Here is a 20,027-nt window from a genome sequence, read left to right on the forward strand (position 1 = left end):
GGATGGATGTTTACATGTAGAATATGTGGCTGGAGAGAGGAATGCGAGACAAGATGGGATGAGATCATACAGATGGTTGGAATGTTGATGACATCCTCTCAACAAAGAGCTATTCCCATTGTCTGGAACAAAGAGGGCAACAATGACGATCATCCGGTAGGGGCTGAAGGCTTGTCTTTCAAACCCGCTCCGAAACAATTAAACATAATGCATCGTCTCTTAAATAAGACCAACGGTTGTCGAATGAAACAATGCAATTGGCGAGACGCCGGCCTGTAGTTCCACTGTTTCAAGCGCATCGGAAACAGCCCTGAAACGCGGCGCTTGCACAACTCGACTCATCGACCGTGATAGTTTCTTGATTGGACAGTGAATAATAATTAGTAATAACAAGATACGGTGCGTCTCGAAATTGGTGTCACCACCTACACACTTTCATTGTTTCTCGAACTGTAATGCCAAGACCAGATAATCTATGTTCGGGAGTTTTTCCGTAGTACCCCTGTCAGTATGACATGCATTGCTTCTTACGTAGATTATACATTCGACATGCAGGGTTAGTTAAGTAGCCGTGAATTTCTGAGGCTAACTAACCAATTTCTATGAATGAAACGTTCCGCTTGCACAAAGAATAACAGCAACTTCAAAGGCTTGCAAGAAATCCATTGACTAGATGGGAGCTCTAGCTTCCCCGACGGTTTCCAGAGAATGCTGCACATGAGCAAAGAGGCATGCAAGTTCCGAATTATGAATCCATTCATAGTCCTTCCTCCACGAATTGACTATGATCTCTTTTCCAAGTGTCGCGACTTTCTCGATTTGCTCGGACGTACCCCATCCCGGGGAGATGGTGCCAAAGCTGAGAAGGTGGCATCCGACCTGAAGAATAGTTCTCCAGGCGCGACTTTCAGTTTGCTCTCCCAGACCCTCGGCATAGCCTTGCATCATCCAAAGCCCCGCATCGATCTGCTTGTATAACCACAGGGCGTACATTTCTCCGATCATTTCGCCATGGTCCAAAGCAGGGACTCCGAGCTGAGCCATCTCCCAGTCTACCACAAAAATAGCTGTTTCTTTCTCTCCATCGAGAGGGACATCCTCAAGCAAAACACTACAGAGTAGGATAAGCCTAGAGCTCAAGTCGATAGCACATATCCAAATAGTTGACTACTTACTTCCCAGTCCAAAAGTCACCATGAATAGGTACAAGCCTCGGAGAGCTGTTCTCCAATTCCTTTTGTGCCATTTCCTTGACCTGGACGAAGATGTCTCGTGCCCCATTTAGAATATGCGGGAAATCCTCAATACGCTGTAAAAGCCAGTCATAGTTGATCATATGCTTCAGATTTTGCATGTCCTGGTTAAGCTGCAATGTAGCGAGAAACTTGCGCTCCTTCAGCCCTTGCGGCACACCATTGTGAAAGGCAGTAATATATTGGGCTAGTGCTTTTCCCAGCCAATGACATTTCGATCGTAAACTTTCTGCAGTCGGCGATAAAAAGTTCTTTAGAGAGTACTGTTTCAAATTTATGGCGCCAGGAATATACTCCAGTATCTGATTATTGGTCCTTTCGTGATATAAATAGCATCGTGGCGTCTTGATGATGAACTGGAGCGCTCTCTCATGATGTAAAGTGAATTGGAAAGAAGCAAGCAATCTCAGACACTCAGTCTCGATTTGCTTAATGAAGTCAGCGAATTAGCTAATTAGACTCGTGAGGACATGGTTTCTTACAATCCGGTCAATGCTAATTTTGCTTTCCGGTGCCACAGCCATATGGCCCTCGCCGTGTTTGATGACCACATCTCTTGTGCCCTCCCGGAGGGATCTAAATAGTCGCGCTCGAAAAACAAAGTTTGATGAGCCTCCGGATAGAGTTTCAAGCGAGGAGCATGCATATGGGGTATCTCTAAGCCACAGCAGTAGCTCGCGTTCTATTTCAATTGTGGTTTTTGGGACTCCCATCTTCAAATTCGCATCAGGGAAATTAGAGACACTCATCTTATGAACGATTTATACAAGAACCCGAAGGTAGCTGCCTGGTTCTACAGGAAACTAGGCTTCCTAGGCTGAAACATTCCCGTATTGTTTGTTTTTTTTTTTTTTTTTTTTGTCAAAAGCACCGAGATAAAGACAAATAGGCACCAGTGACAACATCAAAGCTAATACAGACTAGCGGATATTGACATTACGGTTTGAGGAACAATGAAAGAGTGTAGGTTATGACACCAGTTTCGAGACGGACCGTACAGCAGCAGAGTAAACCAAATCCCCAAGAGAGGGATGTGAGGTGACGTAGACAATCAAAGCGGCCGGATGTGCAACATACCCAACGGTGAATGGCTGATGTTTCCATAGCCTGGGTCCCAGGCAGGTGAGCTTTTTGCTTTTGCTTTAGGATTCTAATTTACTTAGTCGGAGGCGAGACTGGCTGTGCATACAATTTATATTCGAGAAGACTAGTGACTTAAAACACATCAGTATTATACCACTTAGTCCCTGCATTCAATTAGATTACGCTTGACATTACTATAAGATACTTGAGTATTTACAGACATTTGCTTTCTATTTTTGTATACAGGTCATGAACTTCGCTTCGCTCGGTGACTTGAACCTATACGCGAAAGCGCACACAGTTCATACTATAATCTCTAGATAGTGTCTCTTTGGCTACCGTCCCATCCACCCACCGTCCACAGTAATAACTTCACCAGACACATATCCACTCGCCGAACTCGCCAAAAAGACAACAATCCCCTTGAAGTCCTCCGGCTGACCCCAGCGACCCGCAGGAATACGCGCCATGATTGCAGTGTTACGGTCAGCATCATTAATGAGCGCGGTATTCATATCCGTAGCGATATACCCGGGCGCAATCGCATTGACATTGATTCCCTTGCCCACCCACTCATTCGAGAGCGCCTTGGTCAGCTGTCCGACGCCACCCTTGGAGGCGGCATAGGCGGGCACGGTGATGCCACCCTGGAAGGTGAGCAGGGACGCGACGTTGATGATGGAGCCCCGGCGGGCGGAAGGGAACTCGGAGGCATCGCGGGCGAGGAGGTAGGCGCCGAATTCGCGACAGAGCGTGAAGACTGAAGTGAGGTTCACATTGATAACCTATCACAGTCAGTAATTGTGGAGTGGTGGTGAGAAACAAGAGACAAACTTCATCCCAGTCCTCGTCGGGAAACTGGTGGCTCGGATGCCGTCGCTGGATGCCCGCGCAGTTCAGCAAAATCTGCGGCTTGATGCCCTGGCTGACTAGGGCGGGCATGATGCCCTTGATGGCTTGTCGGTCGGACAGTTCGGCGACGTGGATCCAGGCTTTGCGGCCTAGACGACTGACGATCTCGTCTCGGGTCGACGTGTTGGACTCGTCTCTCTAAGGGACAGCGGTTAGCTTGAAATCGGCTTCTTGATGCATGCCACGTACCTGGATCAGCACGATGTCTGCGCCGGCTTCCGCCAGGGCAATGGCCATGGCTTGGCCGATGCCGCGCGTGCCGCCGGTGACGATGGCGGTCTGACCGGCCACAGAGAAGAGTGAAGCGACTGTTGCTGTCATTATTATTATTATTGTGTGTTGTGTGTTCCAACAGAGACAAGACGCAGGTTCAGATCTTTTATCGGGGCGACTCCCCCACACGCGGGGTATTCCCAATCGGGAATGCAATTGCCGTCGGCGATTGAAGATTTGTGTCTGTTTGGGTGTATATCAGTTGAAAAAAAGAAATCAATTCCTGCATTGTAGGTATTAGTACATATTAAATGTTTATTTATGTCAAATTGATCAAATTCTTTCAAATAAACTGCTAGATATGCTGTGTTTTTGTCGCCAGCGTCTCGAACGGTCAATAGCCGACGGCAATTGAATCCGTCCAACATCGACGACATCAGGAGCTGCGCCCACCGCACAAAATACTATTAAAATGGCCAATTCAAGGCCCCAAAGTATTTGGGAATAAGTAATCAATAACGTCTACGAGCCTACATTCAAATAAATATCTCAATAGCCCTAATATACCTGCTAGAATCTGATGAGTAATGAACCCTGCTCGTGTGGGTCTGTGCCATCCTCGTGCTTTTGTACAAGAATTGTGGGCGACAACCAACTACTCCCTGCTATAGCCCAAACCTGAATCCTTCATGGAGCTGGAGTCACCACAAGACCTGTCCCGCTCAGATCACATCGCCAAGCGGGTATCCCGCGCGTGCCTGCATTGCCGCCAGCGTAAATCCCGATGCGACCTGTACGTTTTGCGGAGGGTGTTTCCCCGGATCTTCACAGAGACAGACTAATCACCCCGTGACAGAGATAGCAACGGCAATCCCGGTAAGCCGCCCTGCCAGCGCTGCGTACGCGAGAACCGCGACTGTGTTCTGGGCGGCTCCAACCGCGGCGGGCGCCGTATTCGCAAGAATAAAATCAAGAACTTCACCCCGGGTATTCTGTCGCCCGGAAAGGACTCGGATACGTCTAGTCCCGATAATAGGAGACATTCTGCTTCTTATCCCGGTCCTGTGGTCTTTTTGCCGCCGAATCCGCCTACCTCTGCCGGTGCTGTGGTGGACGATGATGAGACCGCTTCCATCGGCTCTGTCCCGCGCAACCCGTCAGATGCCTGGCAGTGTCTGACCGGTATTGCTACTCAGGGCGGTGCAGACCCTGCCGCTATATCAGCGCACACCAACCCTCGCTCAGGTAGCATTTCCTACTCTGGCCTGCGCAATGGGGTTCCCGACTTCACTACGCCCAGCACGGGCATCAGAGCATACCGCCTGGTCCATTCGCGTTCTCTGGACCCGGAAACTGTGTGGCAACTTGTGATGCGCTACGAAGCCAACTTCCACCCGTATCTGCCGTTAGTGCCGCGCAAGTATTTCCAACGCCCTGCGCTGGATGACTTTGCCACCAACGAAAAGCATCTGCTGACTGCCGTCCTGACCATCGCCTCGAAAGATCTGGTCGATCGGCCCGAGATCCATGAGTACTGCTCGAAGTATATGCACGAGCTAATCTCAGGTATCGCAGCTGGTGCCGAATGCGATGTCGAAGCCGTGGAAGCACTCCTCTTGCTGGCCGAGTGGGAGCCACAGGGTCTGCGTCCACGCATCGAACGCGTGGGACGAGGCGAAGAAGATCGCGCGGCGTGGATGCACGTCGGGCTTGCACTGCGGTCCGGCTACTTCATCGGACTGGATCGAACGTCTTTTCGAGGCGATCCTTCTGGGGATCAAGAAACGGAAGCGCGTCGGCGACTGGCCTGGGCCAGCTGCTATGTCTCGGATAGGTTAATCTCCGTGCGAATTGGGCGCGCATTCTGGTCTCGCGGACCAGGTCCAATGACTGGGTTGTCCAGCCAAGATTTCCCGTCGCTGCAGCCCGTCAAGGATGGCGATGAGGATTATGCAAAGATCTTTCAGGCTATGCTGGATCTGACGCAACTATATGGCAATGTCCACGAAGTGCTGTACTCCGGCATGCGCGCCAGCAATCAAATGATGCTGATGGGCGACTACGTCAAGTACGTGGATGACTTCCGGCTTGCCATCTTACGATGGAAATCACTCTGGGGCTCGTTAGACTGTTCTCCACCGATGCGGGCGACGTTGCAGCTGTCTTACGAGTACCTGCGTCTATACACGACTGCTTTCGCCTTTCAGGCTGCTATTTCTCAGTCGCTGGTGAAACCCAAGAGCGACGGAGTGTCTCACCGCGAACAGCTGCGGGCTACGTTTCGGAATGTGGCGTCGATGCAGGATTCTCGCTTCATCTATGAGTCCGTCGATGCGGCCAAGGCATACTTGACTATTCTCGTGGACTCGGTTGATCCAGAGAGACATTTACATTTCATGCCGTTACGATTTTACCTGTGAGACCTTTTCACTTGTAACAGCAGGATCCAGCTAATCAAATCCAGGTATGCCATCTACTCCGCCGTCTTTCTGTATAAAGCGCGGTCGTTCGGCATGATGGTTCCCTCCGAGGAAGCAAAAGTGCAAGGCCTAGTCGCACGAACCACCGAAATCCTTAAACAAGCAAGCGCCGGACCAGACGATATTGGATCTCGGTATGCGCGGCTGCTCGAGCTTCTCTGGAAATCCAAACCGCCAATGGGCAAGACCTCAGCAGAAACACCACAGAGTAGCGACTTTGCAATGCAAAGCGCGCTCTCAAATCCAGTTACCGAACACAGTAGCTACATGCACTTCAGTCCCGCTAACGATTTCTCATGGCTCGATCTCGAGGCCGTGGGCGACTATGTGTCTGGCGACCAAATCCCCGGTGCGGGCATGCTGGGCTTCGATGCGTTCCAGAATGCCAATGCCGAACTGTACCAGTCTGATCAGAATCGGTCACAGGCATGGCAGCCTGCGTGGATGGGTGATCTGAGCAGCAATCTCCTCTTCTGATGATGCTGAGTGTCAATATCGGCAAATGTTTTCGCCCTGCGGGGCAGGCTTTGCGGGGCCATATCCACCCGGCCATATTCTCGGCGGTCCGCCCGATATGCTGATATAGCCGAGGACAGACATGCGTTTAGAACTTCTACTCTTGCATCCACTTGTGATTCAGCGCAAAATGTCCCTCAACGAGATCAAGGGGCGTCTGGCTCTAATTACCGGTGCTTCGGGCGGGTAAGCTTCACCTCTTCAGCTCATCACACAGCAAAAGCATCAAGCATCACTACAGAACAGGACTGACCATGCCTCTAGAATCGGCACCGCCTGCGCCCGGCAACTCGCCTCCGAAGGCGTCCACCTAGCGCTCACGTACTCAACGAATCTAGACGCAATGAACACGCTAATAGAGACACTCAAGTCCGTCCATGCAGACAAACAGCTCCGCATCTCCACACACCAAGTAGATGTCGGTTCCGCAGAATCCATTGGGGCAATGTTCACAGAGATCGACGCACAGCACGGTCAGCGACCGGACATCCTGGTCTCCAACGCCGGGTACGGGAAGCGCTTCCCGAATGTGTGGGATATTACCCTCGAGGAGTTCGACTATACGCTAAACGTCAACTTGCGTGCGTCGTTCATCCTTGTAAAGGGCGTCGTTGAGCATATGAAGGCTCAGCACTGGGGCCGGATTGTGCTGATGTCTTCTATCGCGGCACAAGGCGGGGGCATTAATGGATGTCGTATGCTGGCCTTCTCCCCTCCTTTCTTTTTTAGATGTGACCGACTAACTTTGGATTTAGATTACGCCGCATCAAAGGGCGGTCTTACCGGCATGATGAAGAACCTTTCTACCCGTCTTGCCGAGTTCAATATCAGCGTCAACGACGTCGCTCCCGCGATGATCGGTGACACAGGGATGATCCCCAACGCGGCAGCGATTCCTGAAGTCGCGGCCAGCATCCCACTACAGAGGCTGGGCACACCGGAGGAGACGGCTAATGTTGTTACTATGCTGTGCAAGACCGGGTATATGACGGGGCAGAGTCTCCTGCTGGCTGGGGGACTGAAATAGGGGAGTTTAAGGCAGGATATACGTGATATTACGTGGTGTTCAAGATTCAAGTGTCTAGCAGGAATCAGGCCCAACTTTAAGCATGTCATTACAAGTACCTAAACTCTATCCCATAATCAGAGCAGCATCACATATATGTTCAATCCATTCTGGACCATATCCGTGTTCCCCAAGGTACCCCCACACATGAACAACCTTGAACTTGCCAACTCGGTATTATATATGACTTTACAAGGGAGATATATAAATAGCACATGGTGATGTGTGAATCTGACTTTTACTACTTTTGATATTTATATTTTCGAAGGGCAAAATTAAATCCATGCTCTGATATATTCTCAATATATATATCCGACATTTCCATTTTGGTGGGTATACATGCATACAAGCGCAACTAACTCTCAATCACAACCTTGACTACTGGCTTCCCCATCTCATCAACCCCCTTACCAGCAAGCTCGAACGCACGCTCCCCATCCGCAAGCTTGATCCGATGCGTAACGACCTGCTCCTCCACCTTGGCCATCTTCCCACTCGCCATCAACGCAATAGCAGCCGGGTACGCATACCCATCATACCGGAAGACGCCAATGATATCGACCTCGCGCAGCGCCGCGGCGCCAACGGGGAGTGTCTGGATGGGATTTCCCATTCCGATCTGAACGAGGATGCCGCCTGGTGCGGAGGCGTAGATGCCTGCCTGCACGCAGGCTGGCACGCCCGTGCAGTCGTAGACGCGACTGAAGCCGGGGACTGGAAGATCGTCGCCGCTGACAGCTGCTGCCGTGAGTGTGCCTGCGACGCGTTGGGCATTCTGTAGTGCGAACGCGATCTGTTCTGCGTGCGGAGCATCCGGCGCAGGAGGCGGATGGGCAGGATCACCGCGAGGAATCAGCGCTGTCTTCAGACCTAGACCCAACGCCTCGGCAATCTTCAATCGCGAGGGGTCGATATCTGCCACTACGATAGAAGTAAACTGCTCTGATGTAGCCAGCGCAGAAGCGAGGAGTAACCCGATGGCACCCGCGCCAAACACCAGCGCCGCAGTTCCCTCTCCCGCACCCTTCGACAGAGCCACCTGCTCGGCCGTCGGCGGCCTCGACCGCCGAATAGCATGCAAGCACACAGCCAACGGCTCAACCAAGGCTCCACCGGCATCAGACACATTGTCCGGCAGGAGATGGCACATGTTGGCGGGATGATTCGTCCGCTCCATGAGCGTACCGTCCAGGTGTGGGAACTGCTTCGCGCTGCTGCGGAACTGCATCGCAGTGCAGATATTGTACCGGCCCTGCTGACAGAGGGCGCACTTGCGGCACGGCAGACCGACTTCTAACGCGACGCGGTCGCCGACCTTCAGGTTCTTGACGTCGCCTCCAACGGCAGTGACTGTGCCTGAGGACTCGTGGCCTAGACACATTGGCTCGCGGACGACGAAGTCGCCATTCCGGCCGTGGGTGTAGTAGTGTAGGTCGGAGCCGCAGAGGCCGGTGGCTTGCACGGCGACTTGGACGGAGGTGCCGGTTGGGGCGGGTACGGGGCGTGTTTCCTGGGGGGTGTTTGTTAACTACCTGTCTTGGGTTTAATATCAAGATATTCTTTGTCTTACCAGGCGCAGGTCCTTCGCACCGTGGAGGACAAGCGCATTGACGGATGTGTCTGTCATGGTGGCAGTGTGTGTGCGTTGTTTGAAAGGAAGAGAGTCGAACAAGAATTGACATGATGTGATGATTCCCCTCATAAACCCCCACTGTTTCTCGTGGGGGATCCGGACTTGGTCCGTGTCGGCTATCGAACCAGATGCCGCATTTTCAATTGCCGATGCCGTGGGATGATTGGGGGTGTCCGTGTTGGTATTAATCGGACAGAGGATGAGAGGTCATAGAATCCGACTTATTCAAAGAGTAACGAGAGGAGAGATGCAACTATATGCCCTAGGCACAGACCTAGCCCTAAGTCATCAACTATAGTAGAACTCGCAGTTAGTGTACTTCCAAACACCGTACTCTGTCATCTCGGAATTCAGGCTCCACCTGTGGGGGTTATCTATCGATAGTCGCGGGGTTCATCTCTTCCCTTTAGCCAGTTCTTCTCTCTTTTTCGCAACAATATCCCCAAAAGCAACCGCCAACATGCCTTCCGCTCTGCTCATCGGCGACATTATACACGCGCGCAAGGAATGGGAGAGTTTCTCCTCCATCCTGACGCTCAAAGTAACGTCGCCTAGTTTATTTTCAAATTTTAATTTTTTAAACTCCAATTTCTAATTCGCAACAGGAATTCCCCAGCGGCGGCAGACAAGCATTCATCCAGAACTGCCAGGCCGGCCAGTACGACGACGTCGTTGCCATCTACCGGTCCAATACGTCCAACAAGGTGCGAACGAACCCTCTCTACAAAAGGTCATTGGCTAAACGCGCGTCTTTAGCATACTGGTCCCTTTAACTCGGAGTTAGTTGCCGTCCTCCCGCAAACCCTGCGCTACATCTGCCACAACGGCGCGGGCTATGACAACATCGACATCGCTGCCTGCTCGCAGCGCAACATTGCTGTTTCCAGCACGCCAGTCGCAGTGAACAACGCCACCGCCGATGTGGGCATCTTCCTCATGATTGGCGCATTGCGACAGGCCTACGTGCCACAGGCGGCTCTTCGCGCTGGTGAGTTCATCTGTCTACGCTCAAAATAATTGCCCACTGAAAACAGGAATAGGAACCTGGCAGGGAAAGACCACATTGGGCAATGATCCCAAGGGCAAGGTGTTGGGGATTCTGGGGATGGGGGGTATTGGACGGGTATGTGGATGGATTTACTTGCCTTCAGACAGAGCTCTGCCTAACGAACGGGAATCAGGAAATGGCAGTGCGAGCCAAAGCCTTCGGCATGAAGATCCAGTATCACAATCGCTCGCGGCTGCCCGCTGACCTGGAAGGAGGCGCGACGTACGTCTCGTTTGACGAGCTGTTGGCGAATGCGGACGTGCTGAGTCTGAACCTGGCGCTGAACGCATCCACGCGCCACATTATTGGTGCGACGGAATTCGGCAAGATGAAGGATGGTGTAGTGGTCGTAAACACGGCGAGGGGAGCCTTGATTGACGAGAAGGCGCTGGTCGCGGCGCTCGACTCGGGCAAGGTATGTATCCAATCTTCCCGGAGGAGAGTCTGGAAGTTAATGATGGCCAAAGGTGCGCTCTGCCGGTCTGGACGTGTACGAGAATGAACCCGAGATTGAGCCTGGGTTGGTAAATAACCCGCGCGTGATGTTGCTGCCGCATATTGGCACGATGACCTTCGAGACGCAGCGGGAGATGGAGATTTTGGTGCTGGATAATCTGCGGTCGGCGGTGGAGAAGGGGGAGTTGCTCACGCAGGTACCAGAGCAGAAGCGGCAGGCCAAGGTATAGACGGGAGGAGGATGGGCAGAGTACTTCAGTTAATAGAGACACGATAAAATAAATGCCTGAGGCACCAATATTTACTTACATAAGACAAATCACCTGACACGTTTAGGGTTCTCGCTTAGCACCTGACCTCGCAAAAATCCACACTCGAAGAATCCGCGACCGACAGCGGAACCCATCACCACCCGACAAAGGACCATCGACTTCCTCTCGCCAACTCCTCCAAGATGGTGAGTCTGACTGCTCTCTTGCGTCTCGATGACAATTCCTCTGCCCAATTCCTCTTCGATGCCGCTCCCCTTGTCACCACTATCGGCTCGTCTCATCATCTTGAAATTCGTCAAATTCACAGACGCACCAAATGCTAACTCCCTCTCTCTCTACAGGTCCGTTACGCCGCCCAGGAGATCTCGGCCACGAAGAGCGCCCGCGCGCGGGGCTCGTACCTGCGTGTCAGCTTCAAGAACACCCGTGAGACCGCCCAGGCCATCAACGGCATGAAGCTGCAGAAGGCCCTCACCTTCCTCGAGAATGTCACCACCAAGACCATGGCCGTCCCCATGCGGCGGTACGCCGGCAGCACCGGTCGCACTGCTCAGGGTGAGTGCTTCCCTTTTATTTTATTTTGGGTGTGGGAAAAAAAACTTGTGGGCGTTTTTTTGGAGCGCACGATTGCAGGATGAAATTGATGGTTGAATTTTTTTTCTGACAACCACCCAGGCAAGCAGTTCGGTGTTAGCAAGGCCCGCTGGCCCGTCAAGTCCGCCGAGTTCCTCATCGATCTCCTGAAGAACGCCGAGGCCAACGCGGACACCAAGGGTCTCGACACTGGCAACCTGGTCGTCAAGCGCATCCAGGTGAACCAGGCTCCCAAGGGCCGGAGACGCACTTACCGTGCCCACGGTCGCGTACGTTTCTTGAATCATGTCCCAAAACACCAAACAATAAACTAACTTTCTCCAGATCAACCCCTACATGACCAACCCCTGCCACATCGAGCTCATCCTCACCGAGGCCGAGGAGCAGGTCGCCAAGGGACCCTCGGATGCCCTCAAGCCCCGCCTGTCCTCCCGCCAGCGTGGCTCCCAGATCCGCCGTGCCCTCACTGAGGCATAGATAGATCAGTGGATGGATGTGAAGGAGAAGGGGCGATGATATGATGATGCTGTGTGCCCAGAAAAAGAAAACAGTCGCAGTGAGCGGCGATTTTCTTCCCGCATCTCGTCTCTCTGTGATGTCTGTTGGACATGGATCATACGATTGATTGTTTTTTAAGGTCATGGCGCCCAGCACGCATGGAGAACAATTTCAAAAAGTTCAAATACCACGATATCATTCTGTAATCTACTAGGTTTTTGTATTACAACAATATCGGTAGGAAACAGGGAATAATCTGCTGCGGGGCTATTTCTTTCCTCGACAACCATTCCTCCGCTACCCATCACCTAGTAGAGGTATATACAACATCCACACCATGTCCCACCTCAAAGACTACCGCCTCCTCTGCTTCGACGTCTACGGCACCCTAATAGACTGGGAATCCGGCATTCTCTCAGCCTTACAACCTCTCCTCTCGAAAAGCACCACTGTATTCCCCAATGCGCACCTGCTGACCGTCTACCACTCCCTCGAAAACGCCCAGCAGCGCCAAACCCCGGACATGCCCTACTCGCAACTGCTAGCAACCATCCACCCAACCCTCGCCTTGCAACTAGGTCTCCCACCCCCAAGCCCCGAAGAAAGCACCGCATTCGGCAACACCGTGGGCAGCTGGCCTGCGTTCCCAGACACGGTGGATGCGTTACGCCGACTGGGGAAACACTACAAGTTAGTCGTTCTGTCCAATGTCGACAGGGAGTCCTTTGCGCGCTCGAATGAGGGCAGTTTGCAATCTGTGCCCTTTGATCTAGTCATCACGGCGCAGGATGTGGGGTCTTATAAACCCGAACTACGGAACTTCGAGTATATGATTGAGAAAGTGAAAACCACCTTTGATATTCCTAAGACAGCGATTCTGCAGACGGCGCAGAGCCAGTTCCATGATCATCAACCGGCCAAGAAGATGGGGATTAAGACTGTTTGGATTGAGCGACCGGGGGCTATGATTGGGAAGCAGGGGGAAACAGTGTTTGATTGGAGGTTTGATACACTAGGGGAGATGGCGGATGCTTTGGAGAAAGAATCGGGTCCATAGTATGCCATCAGGAGTAACTAGGTAGTAGTACGTATTATGTCATTGTTGATGTTGTTAGGGAGGGATTTTTGTTGTTATGGGTAGGATCGTAGTTCGTCGAGTTAAAAATAGATAGATTGATGATCCAGATGGCCCCAGACACGACGATCACGTTTCGTGATATGGTTTGAATATTAGCTATAGCTTCCATGAACGGTCTAGCGATATTATCTCTGGTTTAGCCATAGTTCATTGTAGCTCGCCTTGACCGTGCACTCTATCGCTGCTGACTGCTAGGCACCGACTTGTGCGGCAACATAGTTGCAAGCTGACGCAGCTCAACCAGAGAATAACCAACGGCGACCATAGAAAACCCCCTTAAACACGTCAACGGACATCTGCGCGTACAACCTGTTGGCAGTGTCTTCGCTTGGCGGGGAGGCTGAGGCCTCGCTTCTACTCCGTGGCTTTAATGGGCTCTGGCCCCCATCAATTATTAGTACCTGTGTTTTTCTTCTATTTTGCTTCTTAACCTTCGCTTCGCTCTCTTCCTCCCCTGCTTTCCCCCAACCCACCACCACCATGAAGCGCTTCCTACGTCTGAACCGGCGAGAGAGTGAGCAAGAGAGTGAGTCGGACTGCTCGTCTCTTCCCATCCCGCCTCCTGCTGCAAGGAATGCTGACAGGATCACCCAGGCCCCTCTGGTTCCGACAACGAACCATCCCACCCCAGTGACTCCCCCGAGGGCATTATCCTAAAAGAAATTGTGTGTTTGTTGAGATTGAAAGAACAAACTCATCCCGACTAACAATAAGTCCAGACAGCCTTTTGCGAAACCAGCGGTGCCCCACAACACAGCTCTGTATGTACTCAACCACCGCCATCCTCCCACTTCATACTATGTACATTCAACTGACAAGGCCCACCTGATACAGACCGCCGGAGATGAATTCGTCCACCTGCCCCTCATCGTCGAAACCGCCGAAAGCAGCCCCGTCGCCGCCAAGGAGGCCGCCCATCGCATTCGCAGGTACCTCTCCGAGCCAGGCACAACCCCGAACCACGTCCAGTACAACGCGATCATGCTCATGCGCATCCTGGCCGACAACCCGGGTCACACGTTCACGCGCAACATTGACGGCAAATTCGTGGCCACGATCAAGACCCAGCTCAGGCAAGGGCGCGACTGGCACGTGCAGCACTATCTGCGCCAATATCTGAGCACGCTGGAGACGCAGCGCCAGTGGGACCAGGACCTGGCGCTGCTGTTACAGATGTGGAGTAAGGAGAAGCACAAGGCTACGCAGTCATGGGTAAGAACCTGTTTCTTTATTTTTTGAGAAAAAGGCGTAGCGCAAGGCACCCACCCGCTAACCACAGTCTCTCGAATTAGACGGACCGCCGGCCGATGGGAGGAGCGTATCCGCCGCCGAATCCGCAGAACCCGCAGCAACAGAATTACAACTACTATTCGCGTCCGCAGGCACCGCGCAACGTGCTGCCGGGCCCGGAGGAGCTAGCGGCCCGTGTCACCGAGTCGCGCAATTCCGCCAAGCTGCTCACGCAGTTCGTGCAATCGACCCCGCCGACAGAGATGGAAAGCAACGATCTGATCAAGGAGTTCACGGACCGCTGCCGGACCGCTTCGCGCGTCATTTCGGGCTATATGCAGGCGACAAACCCAGCGCCCGACGACGAGACGCTCCTAACCCTGATTGAGACGAACGACGAGCTCTCCGTGGCGCTCTCGCAGCAGCAGCGCGCAGTGTTGAAAGCGCGCAAGGCCCGTGGCTCTGTCAGCCAGAGCCCCAACAATAACTCCTCCCGCGAGCGCAGCCCGCAGTCAAACAACAACAATTATGTCGTTGCGTCCGGCGCTATTGGGCCCATGTCGGCGAGTGCAGCGCCCCGCTTGAGTAACGATGTGCCGTCGCCTTTAATAGATATAGATGATGCCGCAGAGCCAGCGCCCAACTCGGGACCAACTGCCCCCCGAACTACGAGCCAGCGGTATGAGTATAACTCGGATGAGTTCCAGGTGCAGAACCCCTTTGCGGACGACTTTGCTACGAATGACTCCGATTCGAATCATCCTCATAGCACGACTACGACGGAGCCCAGTGGTCGTGTTGGGATTGTGCCTACTGAGCATTAGCGTTGAAGAGCGGATGGTTGTTGAAAAACATGTTGGGTTATAAGCTTTCTTTTTTGGGGGTTGTCTTGCCCTTGTTCTTGTCTCTCGATAAAGCGTTTTGTTGCCGTTGTCTGCATTCACCCATGATACCTCCGTGAAGCACCATTTCTTATATTTACTTGGATTATATGATTCTTTTCGTTCGAAGCATGCATACAGAGTCTATACCCGCCATACGCAGCCCAAACAAGATCGGTTGTATGGAATATCTGAGTACAGCAAGCCTCTCGAAAGTTAGGAAATCGTTGGTTTATCTGGCATTTCGTCTGATATTACTTCAACGACAGTATTTCAGGATCCACTCTTGTTGAAGCCAAGCCCAATTCTGATCAACGACCTGTAGCCTTCGCATGTAGATATTTAGAAACAGTACTTCCAGAAATCGGGGTCATCACCTACACACTCTCTCTTCCCCATGTCAGGGCACGCCAAACCATTTTAGCAATAATCTAATATAATATCCCCGATTGGGGCCTTGTACCGTAAAAATCCCGAATCATTTTATTATACTAGCCTATGTTTATTACCTTTCGGAGCTGGACAGTGCTACTACCCCTGTACCCCACAATTACTCCCAATACCAAATAGCGGGCTGTGGGTTCTGCCGTTTGTACCACGGCAGCCGGTAGCCTCTCCTTTGATAGCATTTGACGCTATAAGGCCGCAAGGCTCCTCGTGTTCGCCAGTGGTCCACGGGGAATCTAGCGAAGAGAACAAGTACATAATCGGTGCCAAGGTTCAGCGGTCGATGGTCATCTGATCGTGGGGCTGAGGTCGGCCTTCCGTTTGCTAGTGGTTGGGACTTCGGCTCTGCTAATAACAGCATCATTGTATGCACCGCCTATTGAGCATGAATTCAACATCGTTTGGTCATGCAAACGCGGGGTTTCAGTTTGGGGCCAATTATGGACCGATCCACATCTCATCCGGTACGTTTAATGAAGCATTTTCCAAGCCGGGCCAAGTTGACTGAAAGCCACTTTTCGACCCAGACCCACCAGATAACCCACAGCAGAGGATAGACAACGGTTCGAATCGCTCCATATCAGTCAAAGAGACTATCACTAATTATAGTGGTAGAGGTGCTTGGGTCTCTGGCATTCCCGCAGATGCTAGATCGGAGAGACAATATCGAGCCATGTCATACAAATACCTGCCAATGGATTTTGGAATTGGAAAAGTACCAGTCTTGGAGGAGCCAGTCCCGTGGCTTACTATGGATTAAGGGCAAGCCGGGTGCGGGCAAATCGACACTGATGGTGTTCCTGCACGACAGACTCAAGAGATTACAGGACAGCAGTCAGGGTATTCGGCTTGACTTCTTTTTCACCGCTCGGGGCACGGAGATGCAACGAACACCGCTCGGGATGCTCAGATCGTTGCTGAACCAGATCTTTATCCTCGACGAGACCGTGCGCCCTCAGGTGCGCGAGACCTATGAACAACGATGTAAGCAGTTTGGATATGGTGAACGTAAGTGGGAATGGCCACGAGTGGTGCTAGAAGAGTTACTGGCAGGTGCGATCGTGGCATCCGCCAGTCGACAGCAAGTGACGGTTTTTGTCGATGCACTGGATGAGGCTGGGACTGAGTCTGCTCAACAGCTAGCAGCATATTTCCATCGACTTATTGATCGCGCAGAAAAAAAGAACGCGGCAGTAAAAATTTGTATCTCATGTCGACACTATCCCATCATGGAAAGTGCCCGGGCTATAGAGATATATGTCGAAGACCATAATCGTGCAGATATCGCCACATATATCAAGGACATCCTTGCTGACACAGAGGTCGGAGACAGTCCTAGTGATGCGGCGGGGGAGGTGCTAGTGGAAAATCTGATCCAGCAAACCAATGGTGTGTTCCAATGGGCTCATCTCATAATGCCTCTTATTAGGCAGAGGATTTTCGAAGGTGAATCGTTTGACGACATCCGTTGCTGGTTACACGAGGTCCCAGCCGGCCTGGAAGACGTGTATATGTACATTCTAAACAACGTGATAGAAGCAAGGAATCGGGATCAGTCGTTCATGTTGTTTCAATGGGTGTCCCTGGCCGAGCGACGACTCACTGTGACAGAAATGCGGTATGCCTTGGCTGCTAAGAATGCCCAAATAACGCCTTCCCCACAAAAATGGGAGAAGATCCACGGTTTTATCGAAAGCGATGCACGCATGAAGCGAAGAATCAAGGCTCTATCTGGTGGGCTAGCCGAAGTAGTCTCAAGCAGTGATGACCGAGAGACTGTACAAGTGGTACACCAGTCGGTCAATGATTTCTTGCGTGCGAAAGGACTGGGGCTTTTGAGTCATCATATCGGTGCCAACACGTCACCTATGGATGGCGAGGAGATTCTATTCCAATGCCAGGCAACTCTCTACAGATCATGTCTGGTTTATCTAGCCAGAGTACACATGCCTCGAGAAATTTTACATAATCTTCAGATGAAAAATAACTTCATCCAGAGTTGCCCATTGGTTATTTACGCCACTGTCAACCTCTTCATTCATGCGGAAAAAGCTGCCGGGCGTCGAGCGAACGTGCTGCGGAATGAACAAGTTATCCTACAGCAAGTGATACATCGATGGGTCCAGATTTACCAGATGCTAGATCGGTATGATACAGCATGCCCACCGACAGGCACAACACTCTTACATATGGCTGCAGCTGCCAATCTGGTTGACGTCATAGAATCAGCGGTGTCGAATGGTGAAGATGTCGCGAAGGAAGACGGAATTGGAAATACAGCTTTCCATTTAGCAGCTCGACGAGGTCATATAAGAGCGGGCAAAATACTCTGGAGCAAGGGAGTCGACCGCGAGGCAAAAAATGAAAAGGGAATAACACCATTAATCGAAGCGGCCGGATGCGGGAATGTGAAATTTGTCGAATGGCTCCTGCATGAAGGAGCCAAGCTTGAAACAACAAGGCATAGGAGTGGAGGTGCGCTACAGCTAGCTTCATTGGGAGGTCATCAGAGTGTGGTGAAACCATTGCTTGCGGCCGGTGCCGATGTCAATGCCCAGGGTGGTGAATACGGCAATGCCCTACAGGCCGCTGCATATAATGGACACACTAAAATAGTGCTCATTCTCCTTGATGCTCACGCCGATATCAACGCCCAGGGTGGTCAGTACGGCACTGCCCTACAGGCCGCTGCATGTATGGGACGCACCAAGATAGTGCGGATTCTCCTTGATGCTCATGCCAATATCAATGCCCAAGATGGTAAATTTGGCAACGCCCTACAGGTCGCTGCATGTATGGGACGCACCGAGATAGTGCGGATGCTGCTCGACGCTCATGCCGATGTCAATGCCCAGGGTGGTAAATTCGGCAATGCCCTACAGGCCGCTGCGTTAAGAGGAAGCACTGAGATAGTGCGGCTGCTGCTCGACGCTCACGCCGATATCAATGCTCAGGGTGGTGAATTCGGCAACGCCTTACAGGCCGCTGCATGTATGGGACGCACCAAGATAGTGCGGATTCTCCTTGATGCTCACGCCGATATCAATGCCCAGGGTGGTCGATTCGGCAACGCTCTACAGGCCGCTGCATGTAATGGATACACTGAGATAGTGCGGATGCTGCTCGACGCTCACGCCGATGTCAATGCCCAAGGTGGTGGATCCGGCAACGCCCTACAGGCCGCTGCATGTAATGGACACACTAAGATAGTGCGCATTCTCCTTGATGCTCACGCCGATATCAACGCCCAGGGTGGTCAGTACGGCACTGCCCTACAGGCCGCTGCATGTATGGGACGCACCAAGATAGTGCGGATTCTCCTTGATGCTCACGCCGATATCAACGCCCAGGGTGGTCAGTACGGCACTGCCCTACAGGCCGCTGCATCTACGGGACACACTGAGATAGCACGGTTGCTACTCGACGCTCACGCCGATATCAATGCTCAGGGTGGTCAATTTGGTAACGCCCTATAGGCCGCTGCATGTATGGGACGCGCCGAGATAGTGCGGATTCTCCTCGATGCTCACGCTGATGTCAATACCCAGGGTGATCCGTATGGATCTTCTCTTGTGGCGGCTGTTCATGAGGGCCATTTTGATCAAGTTCAAATTCTTCTTAACACTGGCGCAGATTCGTTGCTCGCAGATGAACTCGACCAGACTCCTCTTCATACTGCAGCTTCGAGAAACATGCTCCATATTCTCTATCGATTTCGGCGTTTCACCTCGACTATCAACGACCAGGACAAGCTGTTACAAACCCCTCTCCATCTTGCTGTCTGTCTCGGTCACATCAGATTCGCTATTATGCTTCTCAACCTTGGTTCCGATCCTTGCCTTCAGGATGGCTATGGCAGAAATATCATGGACTGGGCACTGAGGCACGAACTCTTGATGCACCAAATCCGTAAACATTGCCCTCAGACCGTCTTGACCCCTGATCAGATCCTAGAACAGGGGGTTCGCTGATCGGTCCTGCAAATCTCAGATACGTTTCTTCGTTTCAAGCTAAACTCTCCATGGCCTCTTTTGCAACAATTGGGTCGCTATTTCTTGTTTCTCGACGACGTGGGCAATGCGCGCTATCTATTTCAGCTACATTTGTCTCAGAAGAATGTCTTCCACACTGGCTTATGCGAAGTTATCTGTGATGCTTGCTTGTAAACGTTATATCACCGAGCCTCGTTTTGTGTGCAGGACCTGTGCCCATGTGGATCTATGCTCGTCCTGCGTACATAAATACCCCTAACACAGCCGATTACACCCAAATAAAGAGCATAAAACATTTGAAATATCCGGTGTGCC

General features: G+C 52.0%; 11 protein-coding genes across 11 annotated transcripts; 7 read left to right on the forward strand and 4 right to left on the reverse strand.

Moving 5' to 3' along the window:
- Positions 1-669: 669 nt before the first annotated feature.
- On the reverse strand, positions 670-2,002 carry N7510_001182 (phosphotransferase family protein; the record flags this gene model as incomplete). The annotated part of the gene is made up of 3 exons (XM_056973109.1): positions 670-1,111; positions 1,176-1,681; positions 1,736-2,002. 3 exons carry the CDS (start codon positions 2,000-2,002, stop codon positions 670-672), a joined length of 1,215 nt encoding a protein of 404 aa, XP_056838226.1.
- Positions 2,003-2,671: 669 nt separating this feature from the next.
- On the reverse strand, positions 2,672-3,569 carry N7510_001183 (putative 2-deoxy-D-gluconate 3-dehydrogenase; the record flags this gene model as incomplete). Its single annotated transcript, XM_056973110.1, has 3 exons — positions 2,672-3,121; positions 3,171-3,386; positions 3,438-3,569. 3 exons carry the CDS (start codon positions 3,567-3,569, stop codon positions 2,672-2,674), a joined length of 798 nt encoding a protein of 265 aa, XP_056838227.1.
- A 581-nt stretch (positions 3,570-4,150) lies between these two features.
- On the forward strand, positions 4,151-6,418 carry N7510_001184 (uncharacterized protein; the record flags this gene model as incomplete). The annotated part of the gene is made up of 3 exons (XM_056973111.1): positions 4,151-4,254; positions 4,318-5,877; positions 5,926-6,418. The coding sequence occupies 3 exons, from the start codon at positions 4,151-4,153 to the stop codon at positions 6,416-6,418; spliced, it is 2,157 nt and encodes a 718-aa protein (XP_056838228.1).
- Positions 6,419-6,587: 169 nt separating this feature from the next.
- N7510_001185 (SDR family NAD(P)-dependent oxidoreductase) lies at positions 6,588-7,484 on the forward strand (the record flags this gene model as incomplete). The annotated part of the gene is made up of 2 exons (XM_056973112.1): positions 6,588-6,643; positions 6,722-7,484. The coding sequence occupies 2 exons, from the start codon at positions 6,588-6,590 to the stop codon at positions 7,482-7,484; spliced, it is 819 nt and encodes a 272-aa protein (XP_056838229.1).
- A 394-nt stretch (positions 7,485-7,878) lies between these two features.
- Positions 7,879-9,150, reverse strand: N7510_001186 (NAD(P)-dependent alcohol dehydrogenase; the record flags this gene model as incomplete). Its single annotated transcript, XM_056973113.1, has 2 exons — positions 7,879-9,033; positions 9,094-9,150. 2 exons carry the CDS (start codon positions 9,148-9,150, stop codon positions 7,879-7,881), a joined length of 1,212 nt encoding a protein of 403 aa, XP_056838230.1.
- A 466-nt stretch (positions 9,151-9,616) lies between these two features.
- N7510_001187 (60S ribosomal uL22 domain-containing protein) lies at positions 9,617-12,003 on the forward strand (the record flags this gene model as incomplete). The annotated part of the gene is made up of 10 exons (XM_056973114.1): positions 9,617-9,697; positions 9,762-9,860; positions 9,913-10,144; positions 10,197-10,279; positions 10,338-10,619; positions 10,672-10,884; positions 11,010-11,117; positions 11,274-11,487; positions 11,608-11,795; positions 11,851-12,003. 10 exons carry the CDS (start codon positions 9,617-9,619, stop codon positions 12,001-12,003), a joined length of 1,653 nt encoding a protein of 550 aa, XP_056838231.1.
- Positions 12,004-12,361: 358 nt separating this feature from the next.
- On the forward strand, positions 12,362-13,081 carry N7510_001188 (putative haloalkanoic acid dehalogenase; the record flags this gene model as incomplete). The annotated part of the gene is made up of 1 exon (XM_056973115.1): positions 12,362-13,081. One exon carries the CDS (start codon positions 12,362-12,364, stop codon positions 13,079-13,081), a length of 720 nt encoding a protein of 239 aa, XP_056838232.1.
- A 561-nt stretch (positions 13,082-13,642) lies between these two features.
- On the forward strand, positions 13,643-15,216 carry N7510_001189 (VHS and GAT domain-containing protein; the record flags this gene model as incomplete). Its single annotated transcript, XM_056973116.1, has 5 exons — positions 13,643-13,688; positions 13,757-13,827; positions 13,882-13,923; positions 13,982-14,374; positions 14,455-15,216. The coding sequence occupies 5 exons, from the start codon at positions 13,643-13,645 to the stop codon at positions 15,214-15,216; spliced, it is 1,314 nt and encodes a 437-aa protein (XP_056838233.1).
- A 607-nt stretch (positions 15,217-15,823) lies between these two features.
- Positions 15,824-16,081, reverse strand: N7510_001190 (uncharacterized protein; the record flags this gene model as incomplete). Its single annotated transcript, XM_056973117.1, has 1 exon — positions 15,824-16,081. The coding sequence occupies one exon, from the start codon at positions 16,079-16,081 to the stop codon at positions 15,824-15,826; it is 258 nt and encodes an 85-aa protein (XP_056838234.1).
- A 283-nt stretch (positions 16,082-16,364) lies between these two features.
- N7510_001191 (ankyrin repeat domain-containing protein) lies at positions 16,365-19,196 on the forward strand (the record flags this gene model as incomplete). Its single annotated transcript, XM_056973118.1, has 1 exon — positions 16,365-19,196. One exon carries the CDS (start codon positions 16,365-16,367, stop codon positions 19,194-19,196), a length of 2,832 nt encoding a protein of 943 aa, XP_056838235.1.
- A 12-nt stretch (positions 19,197-19,208) lies between these two features.
- Positions 19,209-19,691, forward strand: N7510_001192 (ankyrin repeat domain-containing protein; the record flags this gene model as incomplete). The annotated part of the gene is made up of 1 exon (XM_056973119.1): positions 19,209-19,691. The coding sequence occupies one exon, from the start codon at positions 19,209-19,211 to the stop codon at positions 19,689-19,691; it is 483 nt and encodes a 160-aa protein (XP_056838236.1).
- Between the last annotated feature and the right edge of the window lie 336 nt (positions 19,692-20,027).

Source organism: Penicillium lagena, assembly GCF_028827675.1.
Source record: "Penicillium lagena strain IBT 129212 chromosome Unknown utg000001l_segment0_segment0, whole genome shotgun sequence".
NCBI lineage: Eukaryota > Fungi > Ascomycota > Eurotiomycetes > Eurotiales > Aspergillaceae > Penicillium > Penicillium lagena.